This window comes from Lissotriton vulgaris, chromosome 3_1, assembly GCF_964263255.1.
Source record: "Lissotriton vulgaris chromosome 3_1, aLisVul1.2, whole genome shotgun sequence".
NCBI classification, from domain to species: domain Eukaryota; kingdom Metazoa; phylum Chordata; class Amphibia; order Caudata; family Salamandridae; genus Lissotriton; species Lissotriton vulgaris.
In genome coordinates this window covers 318,415,426-318,443,286 of record NC_141689.1, presented here as the reverse complement: position 1 = coordinate 318,443,286, position 27,861 = coordinate 318,415,426, and the positions used below count along the sequence as shown (strand labels likewise).

The 27,861-nt window shown below is 44.7% G+C and overlaps 1 protein-coding gene across 4 annotated transcripts in view; it reads right to left on the bottom strand.

Moving 5' to 3' along the window:
- The window catches only part of RAI14 (retinoic acid induced 14), a 430,174-nt gene that overhangs the window by 37,236 nt on the left and 365,077 nt on the right, over positions 1-27,861 (bottom strand). For 2 of the 4 annotated variants that reach the window (XM_086960508.1, XM_086960509.1), the window contains 4 exons: positions 23,145-23,234; positions 22,447-22,533; positions 21,640-21,682; positions 20,893-21,011 (listed from right to left, as the gene is read on the bottom strand). In XM_086960508.1, coding sequence (XP_086816634.1) covers positions 20,893-21,011; positions 21,640-21,682; positions 22,447-22,533; positions 23,145-23,234 — 339 coding nt within the window. The remainder of the gene's footprint in view (positions 1-20,892; positions 21,012-21,639; positions 21,683-22,446; positions 22,534-23,144; positions 23,235-27,861) is intronic. The other 2 variants (XM_086960510.1, XM_086960512.1) reach the window with 1 other exon arrangement.

Here is a 27,861-nt window from a genome sequence, read left to right as displayed (position 1 = left end):
AGAAAAGTATAGTGGCCAATCAGGCATGCCAGTGGGCTAGGAATAACATTTATTCGTTTGAAGACATTTGGTCCACAATGAAAGATTTTGAGCCTTTGATGCAACAACACGCTTTATGGCACATGTCAAATGTATTGATACCGCTATGGGAGCAGGGGTATGGAGGTGTGGCTCCGGCGACTTTACGAGATATACAGAGCGGAGCCTATAGAACGAATACTGGAGTGAAGGAGGTGATGCGCAGTCTACGCGCTTTATTACAGTATAGAAATGAATTGCCCTCTGCAGGTACACCCCATTTTCCAGGTATACATCCAATGCGTGAAGTACACCCTATCTTTCATCCCGAGATCCCCGAGATGGTAGACCCGGTCACGAGAGCTGTCACCAGGAATAGGGTAGATGCACATTTTCAGGAGCAATGGGTGTATACACCATGGAAGAGAAGTGAGGTATTAGCCTTAAAGGCCCAGTTGCCAGATTCTAGGAAGAACCCTACTGCATACTACAAAGAGTTAACGGAAGCCACGTCTTCCACTGTAATGACTTTAGCTGATGTTGAATTGTTTTTTGGGCTTCTGGTCCCAGTCGATGTATGGCGGCAGGTGAAGGGAACAGATCATTCGGAAGAATTGGGGGGTACGTGGCAGGAGTTGCAGGATTGGGATAAGAAACGTAAGCCAGGAGAAAAGCCGAAAGCTGAGATTTTGGCGTTGCCGGGGCGCATAATAAAATACATGCACGCTCTCATTCCCCCGAAGAAGGTAGACTGGGACAAGTTGACGGCTTGTAAGCAGAAAAAGGATGAGGCAGTTTCGGACTTCTTCACGAGGTTCGAAGAGACGTTCATGGATTTTAGTGGGCAAGATGTGTCACAGGATGGAGGGTTGCGACTCTTTGTTAATAGGTTTGTCATGAACTTGTTACCAGAGATTTCGGCAAGGTTGCAAGCGTCTGAGAGTACGTGGACGACGTCCTCTCCTTCCGGTATTCTCAGCATGGCTCAGTATTATGAACACAGAGAAAATGAGAGTAAGGACAAGCAGGAAAAGAAGGCAAAAGATTTGAAGACAAGGGTTTTGTTACAGCAAGTGTCGAGGGGTCGAGGAAGAGGTGCGGCACCAGGACGTGGAGGTGGCGGTTATGGCAGAGGTGAGAGTAGGGAAAGATTGGGACCGAATCAGTGTGCGAAGTGTAAGCAAGAGGGGCATTGGTGGAGGGATTGCCCTCTGTTTCAGTCGAATGCAGGTTCAGGATGAGGTCGAGGAAGAGGTAGTGGTGACTCCGGGAGACAGAATACGCGATCAGATGGAGGCGGGAGGTAATTACTTCGACAATGATGCAGACAGGCAACAGCTACAAAGGGGCGGTGGTCAATACTATAATGATGATTACTCCGTGGACGATCTGACAGGGTTCTCCCATAACTAGGACAGCGTAGGACTGAGCGAGGGACCAGTGCCTGTGGAAGTTGATCAGAGGGGACCCTATGTCGAGGCAGACTTATTGGGGTCTCAGAAAAAATTTCTAGTGGATACGGGTGCAATGAAAAGTTCAGTGGCTCATTCTCGGGTCCCCGGGGCGGCTCTGTCTGGCAAGAACAATATCTCTGTGGGTTTTTCAGGTACCCGGGGGATTAGCCCCATTTCCAAACCCCTTACATTAACGATTGGTCCTTTCACTGTTGATTCACCGTTTTTATTGACATCGAATTGTGGAGAAAATTTACTGGGCTTGGCCTTATTGAAGAGGCTGCACGCCACCATCTATTGTTCTCCGGACGGCGTGTACCTCACGTTAGGCCCGACTGTTGCTCGCCCACTGCAATGTTTCTCTAAAGATGACCCACTACCACCTGAATTTGCAGGCATACCCGACAGTTTGTGGGCTGTCAATGATACAGATGTGGGTAAAATGGATATCGCCCCGGTAACAATAAGGGTAAAGGTGGGAGCGAAGCTACCCAGGGTACCACAGTACAGAATTCCTAGGGAGGGAGAGAAAGCCCTGTTGCAAATAATACAAGATTTGATTCGGTCGGGTGTAGTGGAAGAGACGGATTCGAACATATGTAACAGCCCCATACTACCGATCCTTAAAAGACGGTCGCCTGAAGCTACAGATAATACTCCTGATGTATATAGATTTGTGATTGATTTGCGCCATGTGAATAGAGTAGTGGAGCCACAATACCCGGTGGTCTCGGACATCACTACGATATTGACAATGATTCCCCCATCTGCTAAATATTTTTCTGTTCTGGATCTGAAGAATGCTTTCTTCAGTATCCCAGTACATGAAGATAGCCGTTATCTCTTCGGATTCTCATTGGCTGGCCGAAGCTTTAGGTTTAAGAGAATTCCCCAAGGTTACACAGAAAGTCCGAGCATATACAGTCAAGCATTGAAGGCACAATTGGATGAACTGGAACTTCCACCTGGCAACGTTATGTTGCAGTATGTGGATGATATCCTGATTGCATCGGATGACGTGAAGGGTTGTCGGGATGCTACAATTAAATTACTGCATCATTTGGCAAAAAGGGGGCATAAGGTGTCCCTTCCAAAATTTCAATACTGTCGAACGGAGGTTACCTACCTAGGCCACCTCCTTTCGAAAGTGGGGAGGAGATTGACGCTAGAACGCATAAAAGCGATAACAGCCATGAAGATACCTAACACGCAGCGAGAAGTGCGCGCATTCTTGGGCATAACATCGTATTGTCGCCAGTGGATACCTAATTAAGCGTTACTAACAAAACCCCTATTGTATCTGACTACCAAAGAAGTGCGCGAACCCCTACCCTGGACCCCTGCATGTCAGGAAGCGTTTGAGTCACTAAAAACTGCTTTATGTTCTGCACCCGTTCTGGGAACACCTGATTACCAGAAGCCTTTTGTTCTTTATGTACACGAGGCGGAAGGTTGCGCGTTGTCTGTCTTAACACAATGTTTCGGAGGGAAACAGAGACCCTGTGCTTACTTTTCTGCGATGCTCGACAATGTGGCAAGAGCGCTGGCGAGCTGTCTGAGAGCCACGGCGGCTGCTGCGGTCTCTATAAGACAATCGGCAGGGCTTGTATTGGGTTCAGACCTCACAGTAATGGTACTGCATGCTGTGGACATTTTACTAAACAGAACACAGACGCAGCATTTAACGAGTGCTCGTCTTACCGGTTATGAGATGACCCTCTTTGCACCTCATGTGACAATAAAAAGGTGTGCTACACTGAATCCCGCCACATTGTTACCTATCCCCACGGATACAAAGGACAATGACATACACGACTGTTTGTTTCGGACAGAAGAAGAGACCTAGGGGAGGGTGGATTTGACGGACAAGCCCTTAGATGAACCGGACGGGGAGTTGTATGTGGATGGGTCTTGTTTCAAACTTGCAGACGGTACATCGACAGCAGCATATGCAATAACGACATTACAGACGGTAGTGGAGACCTCTAGGATACCTTACAATTCGGCCCAAGCTGCAGAAATTATAGCCTTACTGAGAGCATGTGAATTGAGTGAGGGACTGGACGTGAACATTTATACTGACAGCCAATACGCCTTTGGCGTGGCTCATAATTATGGGCGACTGTGGGCAGAACGGGGATTTCTGACTTCACATGGACAACGCATACAGCATGGTCCACTGATATTACGACTGTTAGCAGCACTGACATTACCCAAGCGATTGGCTGTGATAAAGTGTAGCGCACACAAGACAATAGTGGATGATGTGGGACGAGGCAATGCCTTTGCAGACGAAACAGCAAAAGAGACTGCTCGGACAAAATTACCACGGATGTTTGTGGCAGGCCCAGCCAGATGGGTGCCAGATGTTAACATGTTTGCAGATACTGTACAGAGTGTGAAAAATATACAAGAAAAAGCGGCTGAAGACGAATTGAGGACATGGAAGGATGGTGGGGGGCGATTGGATGCTGATAAGTGTTGGACAGATGTGACAGATAAGAGACGATGGTTACTTCCGAATGCATATGTTCTTCCAGTGGTGACGATGGCTCATGGGCCTGCACATATTAGCGCCAAGGGTATATGCAAGCTGTTGGACCCAGTGTGGAGCAATAAAAATATCTCCAAAGTGGCGACTCACTTGGTCCGACAGTGCATGGTATGTTTGAGGCACAATCCTGGAAAGGGTACCCCTGTCCCAGTGGGAAATTTTGCACCTCCCTCTTTCCCTTTTGAGGTGATTCAGATGGATTATATTGAAATGGAAAGGGTCAACAATCTCAAGTACGTCTTGGTGGTTGTATGTGCTTTCAGCAGATGGGTGGAGGCATTTCCAACAAAGGATTGCACAGCCATTTCTACAGCAAAGATGTTAATAAAGGAGTATTTTTCCCGCTTTGGATTGCCTAGGGTGATCTGGAGTGATAATGGTACGTCCTTTAATGCAGAATTGATGAAGCAAATATGTAAAGGCTTACAGATTTCCCAAAAGTTCCACGCGGCCCAACATCCTCAGGCAGCAGGACTTGTGGAACGATTTAACGGAACGCTAAAATTAAAAAATGGCCAAAATACAGGAGAGTACAGGACTCCGTTGGCCAGATGCCCTGCCTTTAGCTTTGCTTTCTACCAGAGTAACTGTTAACTCCAAAACGGGGGTCTCCCCGTATGAGGTTATATTTGGCCGTCCGGCCAACGTCTGGGGAGTACCCAGACCTAAGTGCTTTTCTTAAATTGAACATCCTCTGTTGATAGACTACTTGTATGCCTAGACTAAAGATCTTTGTTCTATTCATCAGCAGGTAGCAGACACCCTGAAGCCGTTGCCGGAGGGGCCCGGACATTCCATACACCCAGGGGACTGGGTCGTCGTACGAAAATATCAACGGAAATCCTGTCTGGAGCCCAGGTGGTCGGAGCCTCGACAGGTGCTCCTCACCACACGTACAGCACTTCGAGTGGAAGGCAGGAAGGCGTGGACGCATGCATCGCACGTGAAGAAAGTCCTGCTGCCGTTACCCTACGACCAATGGGTGAGAGAAGGCATTGCTGATGAGGAACATGAGCAAATACCCAGATATGTTCCCTTCTCGGATGCTTCACTGAAGGGAGAGGAGCAAAGTGACAAGGAAAACTCAAAGTCACGTGCAGAACAAAGTGCTTCACACAGCTCTGTTGCTCCCGCGGCTACTAGTGAAAAGGCGTCAGAGAGTTCAGTACCTGCCATAGATACACCTGTTTTGTTCACTGACCCCGAAGTGCGAGGGAGCACTCGCTATAATCTGCGGCCCCGAAAAAAAGTGACAAGTGTGATGGACTAAACACTGGAAGAAGGGCTTAGTGGACATTTTGATATAATGAAGATTTACTGGTAGGGATGGACTTGTAAGAGCCCTGGTGTTTAGCCGAAGATTGTGTTCTATGAGACTATAGAGTGGTGTGGGGCCCAGATTAAGTGCTCCTCTGTTTCAATTGCTGTGTGTCAAGCGGCGTGGGATTAAGGTATGGACGGTAAAAGCCTGCCTGTGAGGCTTTGAAGGACACAGGGAGAAGATCCCTTTTTAGGGTTGAAGAACCCCTCTGGCCGGTTTTGGTGGATAGTCTGGGACTATTTTTTTTTAGAAGTGTTTTTTCTATTTTTTGATATATTTTTGAACAGTTTTCAATATGTACCCTTTTGGTCGCCCCATCCCTGATGAGGAGCAGCCCTTTGCGGCTCCTCCAAGACCCGTGCGTGATTCACCCTGGTTGGCCCTTTCCTGGAAGGGAAAAATAGTGCTCCTTATTATAGTGCTCATTGCTTTTCTAGTGGCTCTTGGTATATTGTTCTTCCTGGATAAAGCTTACCCCGTTCATGTGTTTGCACCAACACCTACTGCTGTTCCTGAGCATAACATGGTTACTGTGGATTATGGTGAACGAATGCTTAGACGAGGTTACATAGAAAATGTTTTATAAAGACTTTGCACCATGCTCATGCCACCACCAACATTACGGATTGTTGGGTTTGTGGGCTCCTACCTTCTGCTGCCTACAAGAAGGATAGATTTCTGGTGCTCCCTTTAAACACCTGTGAATAGTTGTGTGGGGTGGTATACTCTCATAGGTCTTGTCAAATATTTTCAGCAGCCAGATTTCCTGACTCCTCGACTGCAGAATAGGGGATCGACAATGACAATGCGAGTACGTCCTCTGCCTCCCTCTTCCCTTGGACGGATATATACTGACGGACGTTTTGATCAGACATTTATAGAGACGTGTGAGAAAAAGTTGGGTCGGTTTTAAATTCCAAATGACACTGACAAAGTTAGGGAAAGTTTTCTGCAACTAAATTCCTCCTTGTCTTACAGACACCCACCAAAGGGAAATGACAGTGTTAAGTCTCTGATACCCCTGGCTGTAGTGGGTCCGCCACCATTTTTCTGTATAGAGGGAAGGGGCCCCATCAAGGTTGGTAATAGTTCTTGTAACGTGACGGCATGGATACGTTTGCCTCTCAGCCCCTCTTTGGTTACTCCCCCCAGCATCTATTTTGTGTGTGGAGATAATGGATACTTATGGTTACCTGAAGGTTGGGGTGGGGTATGCTACTTGGCCTATATGATTCCTCCTGTATACGTGGCACCCTCCGACTATCACAAGACTCACCGTAGGTTTCCCAGTCCACAAGAGCAGCGTAAAAGGAGGGAACTTCAGGTAGATTACGTTGACCAGACGGACACCTATCTACAGCAATGGACTGATTTTTCTAAGGGCCTTCTGCCTTTCTGGGGTCTGACATTTAATAGCAGGGCCATTCGACGACTGTCCAGGGTAATGGAAAAAGTAGTCCTTACTGAAGCTGACATTGCGACTAACATGTCCGTTGAGATTCAGGCTATGAGATTATTTACGATTCAGAATAGGATGGTGCTCGACGTCATCCTGGCAGATAGGGGCGGGGCCTGTCGCGTCATCGGGACGTCTTGTTGTGTTTATATTCCTGACTCAGCTCCGACTGTTAACTTGGCAGTACAGAAACTTCATAGATTAGCGACTGAACTCCATCAGGATAACGGGACATGGTCCTTACAAGGGTGGCTCTGGGGCGCTTTCTCCTCTTGGGGTTGGAAAATATTGATGGGTTTAGTTGGTGTGGTGAGCGTAATACTGACATGTTGCCTTTGTGTATACTGCCTTCCCCCATGTTGCTCAATGTGTGCTACGAATTTGCGACCACAAAAGAAGGTGTCAGGTCAATATATTGCCTCTATCATTACTGACATTCCCGATGCAAATTGGTTGATGTTTATTGCAGATGATGTTTTTGAATAAAAATGATGCTCTGCCCTTAGAATGGATGTAACGGCGCTACCTTTTGGCAAATAAAAATGGCTACAGTTAGCCAATGATGCTAAAAGGAGGGTCTGATAGAATTCACTTTGACGCCCCAACCATCCCTATTCTCATATGTGAGTTAGCATCATATGGCTAACTGATGGAGTACGTGTATATGCATGTTTTTAATTATTCCCGTTTGTTAACTGATTATTCAAATGTATGTGTGACGATACTAGTTCCTTAGCTTAGCTTGTGTGCCTCCATTTTGTGTATCCCTCTGTGTCTGCGAGTCGCACTCGCTCATCAGCCCCTCCCATAGGAATAGAGAATTTCACTAAGACAGCAGTTTTCGTTTCTCAGCTTACTGTGGCCGAAACTAACAAGTCTCTTTATCAGTAATGTTCTCATGCCCAGAGACGCTGAAGCCTAGCTCCATGGCCTTGAGTAAAGATAGCGATGTATCCTTTGCAGGTGCAGATGCCTACTGTATGAGGACATTGTTCACTGGTCTGGGTTTCAGTAATTTTCCAGAAGGGGCGTACCCTAATGAACTGTGTTGCATTATAATGTATTGATGTGATGAAGAGAGTCAGTCCTCTCGTTCGCACTCCTAGGAGTGAGGTCGGACAGGGCCTTCTCATATGAGTGTGTTTGGCCTAATAAAGACTATTGTTTATTCTTCTCCACTGTCCGGCTGACTTTCTACAGAATTACTATAGGTGAGTGCGGTAAGTCACTCGGGTGGATTTGAGCCACGCTTATCAAAACAATAATATGTTTCCGGTGAGGAGAGTTGGTGCATGTGAATCTACAGCACTACATGCCAAGAACAGAAATGTAACATAATTGGTTCGAGGCATGTGTGGCAGTAGATGCATATGCTTAGCATAGACTGTATAGCAGCACCCTCCAAAAATTGGTGGGTAACCAGTGGATGGTGCATTTGTTTGAAATAGTGTACTTAGCATCGCTTGTCCTACATTAGCTTATTTGTGTGCTACAACATCCACACAATAGTGCTTGGTAAATGTGTGTAGTGTAGACAATGTAGCTGCTTTACAACTGTCAGTTACGGGAATGTTGTCTAAAAAAGACATAGATACCCCCAATTTATGTGTAGAGTGTGCTCTAAAGGATATAGACAAAGTCCTTTTGGCTTTGAGATAGAATGCCTGGATACATTTAACGATCCATCTAGAAATGCCTGATTTTTAAATGGGTTTCTCTTTATGAGAGGGAGTAAACACAACAAAAAGTTGTTTTGTTTTGCAAAAACCTTTTGTCCTGTCATTATAATACATTCAAGATCTTTCAACGTCTAGTGTATGAAGATCCTTCTGCTACAGAATCTGGTTGAGGAGAAAAAAACAGGTAGCTCAACAGATTGGTTAATGTAGAAAGGGGATACTACCTTTGAAAGGAATTTTGGCCTAGTCCAAAGAACCACCCTATCCCAACGAAGAAGGAAAAACGGTTCTTCTAAAGTTAGTGCCTGAAGCTCACCAACACGCCTTAGTGAGATGATGGCAATTAAGAAAGCAACATTCAAAGAAAGATATTGGAGGAGGCAATTCTATAATGGTTCAAAGGGTGGACTCATAAGTCGTGTTAGAACAATATTGAGATTCCAAGCAGGTGGGACCTTTTGTGGCATCACTCTTAAGACCTTCCATGAAAACCTTAATAGCTGGCACTCTGAAAACGATAACTGTTGTCTGTTTTGAAGATAGGCTGCCACTGTTTCAAGATTTAGACGTATGGAAGTGTAAGCAAGGCCTGAGTGGTGTAAATGCAGGAGATAACAAATAATGTTTTGTATAGATGCATTGAGTGGATCAATCTTTTGGTTATTACAATAAACAACAAATCTTTTCCATTTACCTGCATAGCAAGCTCTAGTGGTACGTTTACGTGTCTCGCAGAAAGTTTTAGATATCCGCATTCTGTGACTTCAGGAGCCAAATCATTAGGTGGGTCCCTTGGGTTTGGGTGTTGATTTCGCCATGGTTCTGAGTGAGACGGTTTGAGTTGAGGTGAAGCTTCTCGTGTGGAACTACTGAAAGTTCTAGTAGTGTGGTGAACCATGGTTGAAGAGTCCATGTGGGAAGTACCAGAATGAGGGTGAGAGATCAGAAATGGAAGAAGAGGGAGAGGCGGAAGAGCACAGGAAAATATTCCTGGCTAATTAATCCCTAGGGCATTGTCTTTGGGTAGAGGGTGTAGGAATTTGGAGACAAAGTTTGGACATTTTGCGTTCTCTGCTGTCGCAAAGACTCCCTCTTGTAGAATTATAGAAGGAGGACTTGGGGTGGAGCTTCTACTCATGGACATCTGTAGAGTGTGTCACCCCCCACTTTTGTACATAGTACATGGCTGTAATATTTTCCGTCCGGACTAGGACAACCTTGCCTATTTGGTGAGGTAGAAACGCTTTCAATGCTAGGGGAACAGCTTCAAGCTCTAGGTAGTTGGTGTGGATATTTTTGTGTCTGGTGTCCCAACGGCCTTGAACTGATAGATGCTATAGGTGAGCACCGCAGCCTGCGATGGATGCATCTGCTGTTAAAAAGGTGGCTGTTCATCAACCCTGTTCCTGTTTTACAGGTTTTGTTGAGTTCAACCACTGTAGAGAGCAATAAGTGCGGTTGTCAACTAACACTAGATGGTGTAGTTGGCCCTGATTGAGTCCACTGTCATACTAAATATTCCTGTAGGGGGGATGTTTAGTCTTGCATGAGGTACTATGGCAACACATGATGCCATCATCCCTAGAAGACGCATGAAAATTTTGACTGTTAAATAATGACTGGTTGAAATTGTGGTACCAGTTTTTTTAAAATTCTGGCTGTATTTGGATAGCTAGGCCTGTTTGAGTGTTGAGCATAGCTCCTGGATATAGTTGCAGTTGTGAGGTTTGAAATTGGAATTTTGGAGCATTGTTTGGAAATCCCACCGGATTTGGAATATTTATGGTAGTTTGAGTGTGTTGTTGACACAGATGGTGTGTGTTGGCTTTGATAAGCCAATAGTCTAGGTATGGGAAGATATGAATTTATTGTCTTCTTAGATGGACTGCTACCACTGCTAAGCATTTGGTGAACACTCTGGGTGCAGAAGCGACTCAGAATGGAAAGTCTTTGAATTGATAATGCTTCCCTGCTGCGACATATTTGAGATATTTGCGATGTGATGGGTGAATAGGGATGTGAAAATAGGCATTCTTTAAGTCTAGTGCTGATATGAAATAGCCCTGCTGAGTAAGTGAAAGTACTAGGTGAAGTGTGACCATGTGGAAGTGTTCTGACAGTATGTAGGAGTTTAAGGGCTTAAGTCTAAAATAGGCAGTAGAGATCCGTCCTTTTTGGGAATTAGAAACTACAGGAAGAAAACCCCTGGACCTTTATATTCTATTGGAACTGGCTGCATATCTCCTTTGATTAATAGAGCTTGTACTTCCTGTTCGAGCAGTTGTTGATGTTGCAGAGAAAGCCTGCGTGTGCGAGGTGGAATATTGGGTGGATTGGTGAGCTCCATGCAATAACCATGTTGGATCATTTTCCAACACCCACTTGTCTGATGTTATTAATTGCAAAGTAGCAAAAAACTGCTGCATTCGACCCCAACAGGTGTTGGATGATCGGGGGAATAATTTTTGAGTCACTGTTTGTTTACAGATGGGGATGTATGGCTTTGTGTGCCTTTACCTCGACCTTTGGAGTTGTTACCCCTACAGTTGCTCCTATAAAATCCTTTGGATGGAGAGGACTGAGCTTATGTCCTGTATGAGGATATGGAGGCTTCATTGAAGCAGTCTTTAAACCTCATCTTCTCCAAGACCTCATCCACTTATGTGCCTTCGTAGGAGAACACTGGCATTAATCCCTTTGGCAGCTGTATCAGCAGCATCTAGTGCACACCTGATGGAGGAGACGGCAATTCATTTTCCCTCCTGAACCAACTCCTGACCTTTTCTTATGCTCCTCTCGGAGATTTTGGAGTCATTTTTCCGTCTCAACCCAGTGAGCTCTGCTGTATCTGGCAAGTAAACCCTGTGTATTGGCTATTCTTCAATGATTGGCCGATTGTGCAGTAACTTTTCGCCTAAGGCATCTATGAGTTTTGACTCCTTGTCAAGTGGTAGTGCATCACCGGTGAATTGTGAGTCTACTCTTTTACTAATATTAGACACAACTAATAAGTCTGGTGGAATCTAACCTTTAATAAAAATTGGATGCACGACACAACCACGCTTTCCTTTCCCATGCGTTTTTTAACAACGCAGTAGGAACAACGAATGCGTCTAAACTATGCATTCCATTTACGACTCCAGTCATTACAACGACTTGCCTTAGGGGGGCGCTGGACTTTGGAATAGAATAATTTACTATTCCAATTCCAGTCCCCGCAACAGTCGGGAAAGCGTTAGACTTTAAAGTCCAATGCCACTTTACCTAGCGCATGTCGTTGTAATGACTTGCATTGTAAATGGAATGCATGGTTCAGATTCACTCATTGTTCTGCCTCCATTGCAAAGGCAACGCATTGTTCGGCGGTCGTGGTATTTGCGGTTTCCCATAAAAATTGAGTCAGATGGTGGTGGTTTATACTTTTTGTCCACCCTAGGTGTAATAATGCGAGCACGTGCAGGGTCTTTAAAAATACCGTCTACATGGCGCATCATACCTTTTGCGAAACAAAAGGGGATGATGGACGGAGCGTTTGAGCAAATCAAACCCTCACCCCCAGTCAACTGATCTGGGTTTAACCCATCACCATTCTTTAGCTCCCTCAGCCACCCCAGTTCAGACATGGCCATATGCAAATCAGTCTGACCCTGTGCCTCATGGGAACAGTCCAGCCCGAACTGCCAAGTCATGTCTTCCCTGGACCGGAAACAAGCATCCTGGGACAGGTTTCGGATTCATAATCCTCATCAGCCAGGCTATCTTGAATCCAGTGGCCAAGTGAGCAAGGGACTCACGTCTGAGCATACCCTGCCAACTTAGGGTGAACAAAGCGAAACAAAAGGGGATGATGGACGGAGCGTTTGAGCAAATCAAACACTCACCCCCAGTCAACTGATCTGGGTTTAATCCATCACCATTCTTTAGCTCACTCAGCCACCCCAGTTCAGACATGGCCATATGCAAATCAGTCTGACCCTGTGCCTCATAAGAACAGTCCAGGGTATGCTCAGACGTGAGTCCCTTGCTCACTTTGCCACTGGAGTCAAAGCAAGCCCGGCTGAAGACGCTGTAATGCCAGAAACTGGTCCTGGGAAGCTTGATTCCGGTCCAGGGAAGACATTGCGTGGCAGTTCGGGCTGGACTGTTCCCATGATGCACAGGGTCAAACTGATTTGCATATGGCCATGTCTGAACTGGGGTGGCGGAGTGAGCTAAAGAACGGTGATGGATTAAACCCAGATCAGTTGACTGGGGGTGAGTTTTTGTATTGTCAACGCTCCTTCCATCACCACCTTTGGTTTTCTTTGTTCGCCCTAAGTCGGCAGGGTATGCTCAGACGTGAGTCCCTTGCTCACTTTGCCACTGGAGTCAAGCAAGCCGGGCTGAAGACGGCTGTAATGCCAGAAACTGGTCCTGGGAAGCTTGATTCTGGTCCAGGGAAGACGTGGCTTGGCAGTTCGGGCTGGACTGTTCCCATGATGCACAGGTTCAGACTGATTTGCATATGGCCATGTCTGAACTGGGGTGGATGAGGGAGCTAAAGAAGGGTGATGGATTCCACCCAGATCAGTTATTTATTTTTATTTATTTTATTTATGGTATTTATAAAGCGCTCTGCAACCCTACGGGCATCCTGGCGCTGTGAAAGTATAACTGGAACGATGTGCATCATGGGTGGGATGGATGGTCATTTGATTCTGGGGCAGTTAGACTTTAGGGAAGAGCCATGTTTTTACCTTTTTTCGAAACGCCATCAGTTCATCTGTTTTCCTGATAGAAATAGGGAGGCTATTCCAGAGATGGGCTGCCGCTATACTAATGGCTCTGCCACCATGAGTGGCTTTCCTGATCCTCGGTATACTGATGAGGTTAGTGGAGGAGGATCGGAGGGTCCGAGTGGGTTCATACCATTTGAATTTATTTTGTAGTGGTATGGGGCCCATCCCATGCACTGCCTTAAAGACAGTGCATAGGGATTTAAAGAGGATCCTCTGATGTACGGGAAGCCAATGTAGTTCAGCCAGTGCAAGAGTGGTGGAGGATCTTAGTCCTCCGGAAAGTGCCATTTTGGCTGCTGCCGCCTGGATGATCTGCAGTCTGGAGATCAAGTAGGCAGGAGATTTCAGTAGTAGAGCATTACAATAATCCAGGCGGCTGAGAATGGTGCTCCTGACTATGGTGGCTCTAGCCTGTGCTGGTAGAAGGGGCAGCAGCTTTCGAAGGCCTCGCATTAAGGCGAAGCAGCTGCTTACCTGCTTATTGGCATTAGTCTCCAGACTCAGGCTGTCATTAAAGCTGACCCCTAGATGCCTCACTGATTTTACTGGGGTTAGTGGCTCCCCTGACTTCAAAGGCCAAAAATCGGCGGGCAGGCTTCTAGTGATTCTGCCTACTTTGCAGAGCATTATCTCGGTTTTATCACTATTAAACTGTAGTGAGTTCTTATTTAACCAAGACGCCGTTTACAGCATGCAGGTGTGGAAGGACTCAAGTGGATCTGCATGAGCACCATCAAGAGAAATCATCAGCTGCGTGTCATCCGCATAGTTGATCACGCTAATGCCGTGAGCCTTGATGATGCCCATCAGGGGTTGCATGGACACGTTAAAAAATCGGGCTGATTGCAGACCCCTGTGGGACCCCATGTGGGACTGTAGCAAACTCAGACTGGTATGGAGGGTAGTGCTACTGCCTGCCATCTGTCCATCAGATAAGAGCGGAACCAATCGAGCGCAACTCCCCCTACTCCAAGGCTTTTCAGTCTTGTCAGCAGAATGTCGTGACTCACCGTATCGAATGCGGCGGACAGGTCCAGCAAAATTAAGATTGCTGATTCTCCCCTGTCCGCCCTCATTCGCAGGTTGTCCAGGACCATCAGCAGAGCTGACTCAGTTCCATGGGCTGGTCTGAAACCAAATTGCTCCTCTTCAAGGATGTTGTTAGTTTCCAGGAAGACGGACAATGATCTGCTGACCAACCGTTCCATGATCTTAATTGGATACAGTAGGAGCGATATAGGTTGATAGTTTTTATGGCAGTTGGGGTCCAAATTTGATTTCTTCAGTAGGGGGGTGAAAACGGCCAATTTCCAATCTTTTGGTACAATACCTGTGTCGAGGGATTGATTACACAGCTGACGAAGTACTGGGAAGAATTCATCCCCAAACTCCTTTACTATTTTGTGAGGTAGAGGGTCCAGTGGGGATCCCGATGTTATATTGAGGGCTATTTGCGCAAACTCTTGTTCTGTTGGAGTCTCGAATTTATCCAGGATAGCCTTTAGTATGGGGTGTCTTTCCTTTCCTTCACTCTTCATCCCGTTCTCTATGTTATTATGCTGCGCTAGGGGGGTGGGTGCATCCTTCAAGCCCTCAATGATCTTGGTAATTTTTTCCTGGAAAAAGGAGGCCAAACCGTCGCATAGTTCCTGTGAGGGCTTGATTTTGCTATTAGCACGTTCAAGATGGGACAACTCTTTTACTATCCTAAAAATGTCTAGTGACTTGTTGGCGCTTTTTAAGATTAAGTCTGCATAATCATTTGCTTTGTCTGTGGTAATCTCTTTCTTGTACTGAATAATTGTCTGCCTCCAGAGTAGTCTGTCCAGCTCTAAATAATTTCTCCTCCAGTGCCTCTCCGCTTTTTTACAGAGGTTTTTCAGCTCTTTCAATGTTTCCGTGTACCAGGGCGCGGAAGGGTTACCTCTTTTTCTGATTACTTTCAGCGGTGCAATGTGATCAAGTTTTCTGGTTACCTCATTGCATAGTAGGCGATAGTTCGTGGTCATATCGTTCTCTGGGTTAAACAAGTTCCCCACTTGAAAGAGGTCAGACTTCTCTTCCTCTTTTCTTTTTAGTAGACCCTTCCAGTCATGGCTAGTGATGGTCCTGGTCTGCGTGTTTGTCAGTCCTATATTAACCAAAGTGTGGCTATTGAATATTAGGAGATGGTGGTCTGACCATCCTACTGGTTGTATTGTTCCCATGGTTATGAGATCATCTGCAGCGAATATTAGATCCAGAATGTTTCCTTCCCTATGTGTGGAGGTGGTTATCCATTGTTTTAACCCTAAGTTGGTACAGGATTGTGTAATGTTATGAAAGGCCGTGTCTTGTTGGCCGTTGGTCCACAAGTTGAAATCTCCCAGCACCAGTAGTCTGCTATGTGAGATTGCCAGGTTGCTAATGACGGCGATCAGTTCCTGCTCGCCGTCATTAGCAACCTGGCAATCTCACATTTGACTGGGGGTGAGTGTTTGTATTGTCAACGCTCCGTCCATCACCACCTTTGGTTTTTCTTTTTTCGCCCTTAGTTGGCAGGGTATGCTCAGATGCGAGTCCCTTGCTCACTTTGCCACTGGAGTCAAGCAAGCCCGGCTGAAGACGGCTGTAATGCCAGAAACCGGTCCTGGGAAGCTTGATTCCGGTCCAGGGAAGACATGGCTTGGCAGTTCGGGCTGGACTGTTCCCATGATGCACAGGGTCAAACTGATTTGCATATGGCCATGTCTGAACTGGGGTGGCGGAGTGAGCTAAAGAACGGTGATGGATTAAACCCAGATCAGTTGACTGGGGGTGAGTTTTTGTTTTGTCAACGCTCCGTCCATCACCACCTTTGGTTTTTCTTTGTTCGCCCTAAGTTGGAAGGGTATGCTCAGACGTGAGTCCCTTGCTCACTTTGCCACTGGAGTCAAGCAAGACGGCTGTAATGCCAGAAACCAGTACTGGGAAGCTTGATTCCGGTCCAGGGAAGACATGGCTTGGCAGTTCGGGCTGGACTGTTTCCATGAGGCACATGGTCAGACTGATTTGCATATGGCCATGTCTGAACTGGGCTGGCGGAGTGAGCTAAAGAATGGTGATGGATTAAACCCAGCTCAGTTGACTGGGGGTGAGTGTTTGTATTGTCAACGCTCCGTCCATCACCACCTTTGGTTTTTCTTTGCATCATACCTTTTAACATGGGAAGAGACTGGGATGTTCTGTATGTGTTCCCTTATTTTTCAAATATATAATCTTCTTATAAGGCCTCTTTATGTAAAGTGACCCCATTATATGCAGCTGCTCCAGCTAGAAGCTCCTGGTATGAGGTGTTATCATCCGGAGGTGATGGTTTCGCAGGATCAAGATCAGGATCCGAGGCTTGTGGAGGATCTATATCATAATCTAGCATCCACCAGCACCAGGTCAGTGATGGGATTACAGGCTCATATCTATAAGTTTTTAGTGGATCTTGGTGTAACCTTCAGTCCAGGGTGGCCTCAATCTGTTGAGGAATGTGAGCAGCGGAGTCCGATCCCAATCCCGACATCCTGGAGGGGGGCGTAAGTGTTCAAGCTATGGAGGGATGCTTCTGCCACTGCCCGTGTGTGCTCACCCGCTGCCTGTTTCTTGGTGGGCCCCATTCCCGGGGGCCACCACCATGGTTTAGGTTCCAGCCAGGCTTCATCGCTTCACTTTGGGGAAATAGCTTTCAGCAGATCTTTTTTGTGGAGCCACGTCCAGGCATCTTCTGGTGATTGAAAAATGTAAGATGTGTCCCCATCAACGACAAACAATTTAGCTGGGAATAAAAGTGCATAATTTTCAGGTCCCAGAGATGCTAACACGCAAGAATGATACTCGTCGGCTTTGCCCTTACATAGTGAAATTGGGGTACACCGTTATCTGAGCATTTTCATCGAACCACGGGCCCTTGGTAGGGAAGCGTTGCAGGAGCTGGTCGCGGTCACGGTAATTAAGGAGACGTGCTATAATGGGACGTGGGGGTTCCTGGGATAGGGAGCCGACCGGGAGTACGGTGTGTCCTTTCAATTGAGAAAAAGTTTGGGACCTTGCCATCAAGGGCAGTCCGGACTAACCGGCCTTCTGAGCATTCAGGAAACCCCATCAGGTGGATGTTGTTAGGTCTAGACCTGCCCTCAGCCTCCTTCACCCTACGTTGCAGGATGGCTACCTCCAACTCCACTCTTGTCAGACGTTCCTGCAGGTCTTTATTTGAGGGGCATAAGGCTGCCAATACAGATTCGGTTCCTCCCATGTGGTCCGATAACTTGCGATGATCAGCGCGTAGTAAGTTGACCTCTATTGAGACTGAATCAATGCAAGTCTCAAGGAAGGTTTTAGTGTCTAGGATGTCCTGGAGTACTTTATTACACTATGCTGAGTGCGTCTGGAGGGTCTTTTTAATGGCTTGCAGGCAGTTGACGATCTTGTCCCCCCTGTGCCAAGGTGAGATCAGTAGTGCCTCCCCCATGTGGTGCGAGATGGCACTCTTGGGTTTCATGTCGTCTCCGGGACAGCACAAGACACCTAGGAAGGGTTCAAGAAATTGTGTCCAGTATAATGGAACAGTCAGTGTCCCCTAGATAAGGGGCAGCAGGAAGCATCACCTGATGGAGAAGAAGGGAACCAGGGCAATGTGATCACTCCATAGGGAAAAGTGCAGTGGTCGACTCAGTCAGCAGTGAAAATCCGAGGGTACCCCTCCACTGGTATCGGCAGGCAGCCAGGAGTATCGTGTTCCCCCTGTATGGACAGGACAGGTGAATCAGTCCCTAAATTGGCTCGGACAATAATTTGTGATGAGTCACCTCAGTATAGTTGGCCCAATTGCAGAGTGCCCATTGATGAGGTTCCACAGTTCTATTCTGCCTGCAGCACCACAAAATAAATGAAGAGGGTCCCACCTCACAATGAGCGACCCACTGGTCAGTGGTGGAGCCAAAGGCAATCACGGACACATCCACAACCCGAGGTACCATTGAGGGGTGTGGGAGCACCGTGGCTGGTGCTCAGGAGCACAGGTCAGATAACTAGGGTCGGGGCAGGACTACCCCCCACCCGATTCAGGGCTCCTGTGACGCTTCAGAGAGGTTGAGCACAAAATCACAGGGGAGAGGAGGAAGGAGGTCCCCCAGGACACAGTTCAGCCAGCCCAGGGGAGGACTCTGAGGCAGTGCTGACTTCAGGAAGTGTGGCGGCAGCAGCAGGTCCGGATCACACGGGCCCCATCATGGCAATATCTCTCGCAGGCACTTCACTGGGTGAAGCTGACCCGCCTAAGGCTGCAGCCAAATCGTGTCACATTGGGCCTCCATACACTGTGCAGCAGCAGTATCGCTGGGATTGAGGACGCTAGGTCAACCAGACTCAGGTGCTCCCTGAGTGAGCGTCCTTTGTAAAAGGAGCGGGAGCCAGAAGAGGTAGCCTTTTGCAATAGTCCAAGCAGAGGGGCAAACAGATGGTCCTCCGCAGCATGTACATTCCTGTGGCAGGCTATGTCGGCAGCCAGGGGTACATGCCTCCTGTAAATAACACCTCGAGAGCAGAGCGGACTCCCAGCAGGGTCATGGCTGCTGGAAGGGGCTTGGGACTCATCTGGTGCTAGTAGAATCCACAGGCCACGGGCATCAGGGCGCACCGGATGTCCAGTGGAAATCTAGGCCGCAGCTCTAAGAAGATTTCCTGGAGAGTGTCTGCAGCCACCAGGTAGGCCGCACCAGTCCTCAGTGCCGACCAGAGTGCGGGAGTGCAAAAGGATTTTTAGTATTCGGCCACCAAGTGGGGGGTAGCCCCAGACGTGAGCCTTCACGCTCCATGCACCCCCTCCAGTCCTCCCAGGCAGCAGGCTACAGCTCTGCAGGTGTCCCCAGCATGCCCACAGGCCCAGCCTAGATTCGGTTCACAAATTGCTGCGCCTCATTCCCCCAGCCATCGGATGCAAGGGGCACCACATCTGGGCCACCGGGAGGAAGCCAGTTCATCCTGTGGAGAGAAGGAGTGTAGAAGGTCGATGGGGAGGATGAATTCCGGTTAAACTGCGGGCCCACTCCAGATCTCCCGGTTACACATCTAGCATTGTCACCATCTTGGCCACACCCCGGAATACAAGCTAATTGACAATTTTTTTAAATCACTTTCATAACTTAATTACCAAAGGTAACACTTTTATAAAAGCTTTAGAGAAGAATGCCAATGGGTTGATGCAGCTGCTCCTCTAAAAATCTTATGTTCTCAAAATAGTAAGCCAAAAATGAATGGAAGATAAACGGGGTTGGTCTATATTGGGAGGGATGCTTTGTGGTCTTTATAGGTAAGTTGTGCATAATGTATGTACACTCTATTAGGAGGAATGATTACAATATTACCAAAGCTAAAGCCTTAAAAGTTATACCTTACATTATCTTGATAGTTATTTCGAGAAAACTTTTCCAGATTATAAAAGACTTGATATTTAAAATACATAATTTTTAAATAAATTTCCATGAAACTTCTCTGATGGTGAACCCTCTAACTTCTTGTTGCAACTGCATTTCTAAAATACATCTTTATTAATAAAAAGTGTTTAATCTTCATATTCATCCTTTGTAAATCCCTAACGTTATTTTGTTATTACTGCTCTAAAAGGGCATCACTTTGCAAGGCAGTCTTTTCAATTCTAAAGATAAAAATACACAAGGCATCAATCACAAACTTTTTGCACACCTGTATTGGACTTAAATGCACATAAAAATTCTGAAAATGCATGAACCTACTGCATGTACTGATGTAGGGCTCTCTGCCTCATAAATAATCTTAGTAATCTTCTTGAGCAGGTGCAGGAGAGGATGGGTATGCATGTAGACTTCCAAACAATCCTGGAAATTACCTTAAACCAGCAGAAAGTTACAAATCTACAAAATATTATGTGCATGTCCATGATTCTAAGATTCCACACTATCTGCAAAATGCTACTGAAATGGACCCATTAGCTTAACCTGACAAGAATGATCTTTCACACCAGTTTAAGCAGGCTAGCACTTACCAAACGAATAGTGGTTCTACCCACTACTAGAGAGGCCAGGCGCACTTATTATGAGCACTGCTTTCCTTCACCAGCCTTATAACCATGAAGGCTTGAGAGACTCCTTGCACGGTTACCTACAGTAAATTGTTCTTTTCTGTAGCCGCACTTGAAACTGGACACATCTGCATTGCCCAGTGAATGATAATGAATGGGAAAGAGCAAGGCGATTGAGGCAGGTGTTGCACGGAGGGGTGGGGAGAGGGTGCACAGTTTGGGAACTTAAGGAAGTAAAATAGACACAAGCGTACTGTACAGAGGCAGCTGTAATTACAATTGACACGATAACGTGCCCATTATGCAGCATAATTGAAGATCCAGGCACCAAACATACAGCACTTAACTGTATGGTTAGGCTTACAAAGAAGCCATTGCACGCCTAAACAGGTAGAAAACAGAATTTGTTGTTAAGAGGAGGAGCAAAAGTGTAAATATATACACAGAGGCACCACGCATACAATTAAAAAACAGTTCAGACTTCTGTACATTTTCGAAGAAACTGAAAAACGTACAACAAACAGAAAATTATTGACTCTTTAGAAGGTTATCCGAAGAATGTTACACACCTGCAGAGTGTGTTGTAGCTCCTTGTTGCGTAACGTAAGGGAAGCGATTTTTGATTGTAGCAGTGAAATCACGTCTTGCTGCTCGACCTCTGCACTTATATCCAGTAAACTATCAACCACTTAAAACAAAATACATATACACTTTACAATTGTGCCCATCAGGTTGCAAGATTCATTAAAACTGTAAAATGCTTGTGTAATCATTATAACGTGATTGGAGGGTCATGAATCAGGACCCTAAAAGCACACTTTCTAAGAGCAGTATTTCCACGCGAGATATGTGTATAGTTGCGTTGGTTATCATTTACATACGTCGAGAATTGAATGTCACGCAGCCTGATGAAAAACACCAATTAACCTCTCATTTTAGATTTATGGGCAAATTTTTGGAGTGCAGCTCAACACTCTAATTTTTCATTTTACAGGTCGCCAAAACATTTCCTGTTTACAACAAAAATAATACAGTCCAAGAATTGTACATTATGCATTAGGTGTCAGGCAGGATATGCTCATTAAGTGTTTCGGATGGGACATCAATGCATAGCAGAAGAGCCTGGGCATCAGCTGACAGAAGTGCGCACGATGGAAAAGAATGGCCCAGGTGCAAAACAGCTATCATGGTCGATAGCATTTATAGAAATACATTTAGTAGATGTGAGATGAATGGTTGCACGGAACCCAAAGACTGGTGCAATATTTCTAAACTGCTTACAAGTATACAGAAAGGTTTTCACTGATTTACTCTACCTGCACTGTCGCTCATCCGGTCCTTTTCCTGTGTGCTGTCTTCCTGCAAACACAGAATTAAAATGTCAGAGGAATTGGTGTCCCGGCCTTTTAATTGTTATCAAAACATTGTTTGCTTCTGTTTTTAACGCCTGAAGGACATTGACCAGACCTTTTCATAACAGTCTGTGTTGTGAACAGCAGGTAAGACAGTCTACAGCAGAAGAGGAGATGCAAAGACCACCCCACAGCCCCCCTTCCCAACGGATACACGTGTATCTTATTTTGAAGTGCTTGTCCTAATGCTCAGGTCTGAGTCCACTGCTTGGCATTTCAGTTCATCTTTAGTGCCAAGAATCAAAATTCCAAACTTTGTTACTGCTGCATGGGTTGGTCATACTCCTATTCTGATATTTAGTAGGAGTAAACCACTATGTAAGTAAAATGCTTGGGAATTCCCACAATGTCTGAACTCCGGGAGCTTCTTACCTTTTTGCCTTGAAAAAACAGTTTTGCACTCCCAATTCCAACATTACATGTCTGAAAAACCAGAAGTCAGAAACTTTGGCGGCTACTTCATCTTTTTGACACACCTAAGTTGAACTTAGGCGGGCAAAACATTTTGTAAATATGGCTCCTTAGGTACAAACACCAAAAACCTTTGTTGCAAGTTACTGATGGCCAACATCTCTGTCCGTCACTCAAAGATCACGTACCATCACAGATCCGGCTCTCACCACTTTTGCACCAATCAGTCTCACTTTAAGCCTAAATAAAGGCCACCACACAACATACACACAAGCAAACGTATCACAAACAAGCAAGTACCTTCAGCATCTGTTCTGGGAAGAAAGCCTCGCCTTTACCAGACGCAGGAGTCGAAGTTGTAGATTGAGGGGAGGATAAATCACCCATCTAAAAAAAAAAACACACGTACAGTTCAAGAATATTGAAGTCGGGCATTATTCCACTTGTGAACGTGCCAAAAGAGCACATCAATTTACCAACACCATCACGAAGCAGCTCTGGAAATAAATTACCGGGTAGTGCCTCATAATACACGCACCAGTCTCGTTTTAAAAGGAGACAGTGCATACATAAAAAAAGGCAACTGGCAACCTTGTCCTGCAGTCACTTGAAAGTCTGAACATCTATAAAAAACATTATGCGCAGAACCAAGAGTATTTAAAGGTATGACTTCATGTAAATACATCTGTGGAGCTGCAGAGCCACTTTAGGGAATGACAGGTCCTTGCAGCCCGTGTGATAACTTAAATTAGCAGGCTGTCCAAAATGGCTGGCGTATCAACCGTAAGCTTCTCAGTCAGGTCCTTGCAGCCAGCGTGATAACTGAAACTAACAGGTTGTCCAAGATGGCTGCCGTATTGACAGTACACTTCTCAGAGGCACAGGCTGGCTCTTGTAAGGTTGCTGAATCTCCAAGACTAGATGTTATCTTTACACAGTTTCCTGTATATCACTCCACCCCACCTACTGTAATAGTGCATGTTAAATATTTTCTTTACCTGCGATGGACTGATAGGAGGAGGAGGAGGCGCTTTGCGTTTTTTGGGTGTCGTACTTCTTTCAGAACTCAATTTAAGGACTTGGTCATGCTGTAAGTGTCATAGGCCAGAAAATGGAAGGATGTTAGTGGGGTTAGTGAAGAATGAGAAAGATATTTATAAATGTATCACAGTAACACAAAGAGACGATCTGAACAGTGCATGCTTTTGCTACTCAGCTTTCGAGAAACAACAGGTTTACTAACCTAATATAAGTGGTTAAAGGACTATTTACTAGGCAGAAAACCATGCATCAACTTACACTGAAAACAACATCAGACAAGAGCAAAATTATGTCTAAGGTCCCTCAATTTATTAAGCTATCATACACATTCATGAACTCTCGCAGAATTGTGATTGTACATCCTATGGTGCCTTATCAATAAGAGATCAATAATTATATACTATGTGACTTGCCAGAAATTTCATAAAGTGATAATGATGAGACTGCTATGATGAAGTAGACCTTTACAACAAAATCACAGTGCTGAAATTCAACTATGACGAAGTACTCAGATTGTGAAAGTTTCCTTCATGGATATAAAAAATACAATTCAATCCGGACTACAACAGGTAAGCGGTTTGGTGAGCAGGAGCTGCTATATTGAAACCATGAGCACTTAATGGCAAGGTAAACATTTCACAACACAATGTTATACAGGTCCCCTTTCTATTTTGGGAGCTTAAGTAGATAAGAGGACATGAGATTTGAAGGTGAAGAGCAACAGTTCCATTTCTATTTCCAGAAAGGAGCATTGAAAAGAGGACTTTCTGGGCACTTGCAGAGTGATAAGACGCAACTCCGGCTCTAAAGGGAAAACGGGATGCAGTGGTGTCTCTCGTGTTTGAAGATGCCATACAAGGTAGAAAATGGGGCGGTATTCAGCTGTTACCTTGTACATAAACCAAATAAAAACAAATCAAAAGTAATGAGTCACAATCTGCTTTCATCATCATGGCTCTCGTCAACAGTATTTTGGCTCCACAGCATTGAAGCTCAAAAGATGCTCAGGGACAAAAACATTACTGATCAACAATTGTCAGACATCAGTAGGACCTAGAATGCAACTCAGAAGCCTAATTTAAGGCTAAATAGAATGTAATCTGTGGTTCTCACTGTTCTTATTACCAGAACTCAAAATATGTTCTGAGAAATCTAGTTCTAAATGTACTCAGATGAATCATTCAGCCGCATGGAAATACTCATCTTTACAACAATAGTCTTCCTTAGAACTGCCAATTGGTTTTCAGAACGAAGATGTTGGGGCCTGATTTAGATCTCAGCGGACAGGTAACTCCGTCACAACGGTGACCGATATCCTATGTGCCGAAATAGAAATCCCATAGAATACAATGATGGGTTTATATTTCGGGAGACGGATATCCACCACTGTTGTGACGGAGTAACCCATCTGCCGACATCTAAATCACGCCCTTTGTTTTGTTCTTATAGGTCATTTGAGTTCCTCTTGCACACTGTTTCCATTTAAAGTACTCATAAGCGCCAACTCATGAACAGTTCTACCAACTGCTTTAAGATTAAGAAGGTTATTAATTTTCCTATAGATTACAATATAATCTTTGTCTTGGGTCAGCTAAGGTAATGAAAATGTGCTTATATTTAATGTCTTCTTTCCTTTTGGTTGCAATCCTACTCTAACATGTTAAGCACTTTGGCTTTTAAATCTAGGAATGTTTTTACTGTTATAAAAATGATTCTGCTATACTGACAGTATGCCAAATGATTTGAACAGGGGTGAAGACCACCTATGATTGCTTTGTCCTGATGATGGTCCCTTGCACTTGTAGTTTGGCGGGATCGGAACGTTGATAGTGCATTGCTGTTATTGCCATTAATATTTGTATTTAAATTACATTTCAGCTGTTAAACTCTAATTGCAACATATGACCTTTTGCCCCTTTTTTATAAAGTGAAAATTCCAAACATTTGTATATTGTCTGTTTCAGAGTGACTTGATTAATTTCTTGGGTTAGGCACAAAATGGGGTTACCTCACAATTCAATTCAATATTTCAATAATTCGCCTCATTTGGAATTAGTTCCTCTACTATATTATATATGCTGTACACATGTAGGGTTGCCCTATTTGTGATAAATGACCTCAAAGAGAATTGCAGAGAATGAGTGGTGCTGAGGTCCCGAACAATTCAAGGGCAGTGTCTGTGGGTTAACCGAGCAAAACTGCAAATTGCAGCCTGGCATTTCCTTAAGCCCCGACCTCATGAATGTCTGCACACAAAAAGACAATGAGGTGTCTGGTGAAAGAAAAATGAGCCCGTGCATTTCTTACCTGGGCAGGTGGCAATATTTACAGGTTCTTTGAAAGGGGAGCATGGACTAGGCTATGAAAGCTGATGGACAAGTTGAGGGTGTGGCACCCAGGTTCAAACCTGGATGTGTTCTATCCAGTCTTCTACATAAAACTCTTTCTATGCTGTGATCAAATACATTTCGTTATCTTCCTGTTAATAAGCATATCATAATGCTATGGTGGGAAAGCAAATTCAACAAAGTAAAGCAGTAAGGTTTCAGATGTAAGTGGGTTAGTGTGCAACGCAATGCACTGCTGATCTATAAGCATTAAGTGCAGGAAAACTCCAGTAAATACAAATTGATCCTTGTTAAGATTCCATAAACTCTTTGTTTGCTAAAACCATATGAGTTACAGCGCATTTTCATGGCTCACCATTAATTAAAAACAAGCATTGGCAAAGACAAGAGGTCTGTCGTTGATTGCTGGTATTTTTGTTATGTCAAAGCTTGTTTTGTCATGGTTTTTGAGAAAATTTATTTTTAAGAAACTACCAGGGCCTTCCTATTATAAGGAAGAGGAACTGGCTGAAGGCAGAAATATATTTTGGCCTCACAAAGTAAACTTTACCATAATAGTCCCGGTCACTTAAGGGAACTACTTTGTATGGATGTGTTCTTTGAAAAAGATCTGAAAACCATCATGGCACAAGCTGAAGTGAGTCGAAACCACTACCCCATTCTGTAGCAGGTGGAAGGTAAATGTGGACGACACAGCAGCAGACCAATGGTTGAAGAGGTCTGGCTGATTGCTACTATAAGTATATATATATATATATATATATATATATATATATATATATATATATATATATATATATATATATATATATATATATATATATACACACACACACACACATACACGCAAACAAACACGCATATATTATTATCTAACATCAAAACCAAAGGTTAAAGGGACGTTATAGTTAGGGGAGAATTTCAGTGACAACTTAGCATTTTATACTAAAACAAACACTCAAATTCACCAGTTATAGTTATCTCAAGTAACTGTACCTTGTGCCTTAAGGTAACTATAACTCGTGCGCACCCATGCACAGTCTTCTCATTAATTATGTTATTTCAAATGTTGCACTGATATTATCAATTATTTCATAGAAGAGGTCATGAGTGATGCAAAATGTGGGGTAAAGTCAGCTGCTGTATACATTAATATATGCATACCAATTTTTAGGGTGCAATACTGGTAAAAATAGCTCATTTTTAGGGTGCAATACTGGTAAAAATAGCTCAGGCGTATAATGACTTGCTACTGAGATCTGTGTGTCATTTCTGGCCACAGATGTGATTCGTCATAGAGAATATTTATGTCTACTGCTGAGTGCTTTATGTATGCATGGACTATATGTAATCTGTAGGGGACAGGTTTGCATTGCATACAAGATAGCTTAATGAATTAGTCTGTTTGTTGCAGCGATCCATGCGTAATGTGAATATGGCACATTAGCTTCTGTCATTTTACACCCTCTACAAACTGCAACTAGTAACTGAGCATCTAGGATCTAACCTTATATTTTGTTCCTTTACGGTTGATAGAATAGTTGGCCTAGACTAAAGTTAGGTAATAGCAGTAATAACACTTAATAATTTCCTAACTCTAATTCAGTCTGTACTGTGCTCTATGTAAATGGTATTTATTAATGAAATTACACCTATGGACCTGCATAAGTTACATAGATTCAGAGCTTGAGAAATTAAACCACTTTCTTGATTTACCATTTTTGCTAACTTGCAGTGATATGCAGCGATCTCTTAGTTTCTCCTGATAGTTGCCAGCTATATCAGCCGGGCTTGAGTGTCCAGCTAAAATCTCAAGGTCGACCCCTCCTTCCAGCCAGGATGCAAGTCTGACACTAGGAACAAGCGTGGGTATCGGTGCTGCAACCAGAAGTACAGCACACCCACTCACACTCTGTGGCAGCGCTGCTGCCGATACTTTGTAATGCTGGGTTTAGTTTAGTGGCTGAACAAGGATTATAGTTCTAGGGTTTTACAGTAAATTACCTATTTTATAAGAAATGATATAGGACAAAGGTTACTAATCGCATTACACAGACACACACGATGTACAAAGTGAATGTTGGTGCTGTGAAATAAATAGCGCTCAAGCGTGTAATCTGCATCAGGATAGAACATCTTGAAGGATAATTAGTTTATTACCGTAGATTACCTACGGCTGTGAAGGCGTGTAATGAGATTAGCAGCTCTGAATCTTTACCATTATGATCAGGCCCCGTCGAGCGGACCATCTCCTTTCTTTAAGCAGAGAACATGGGTTTCAGAGAACATGTATGAGCAGGCCTGGGAACATAGGTTAAAGTTGTCA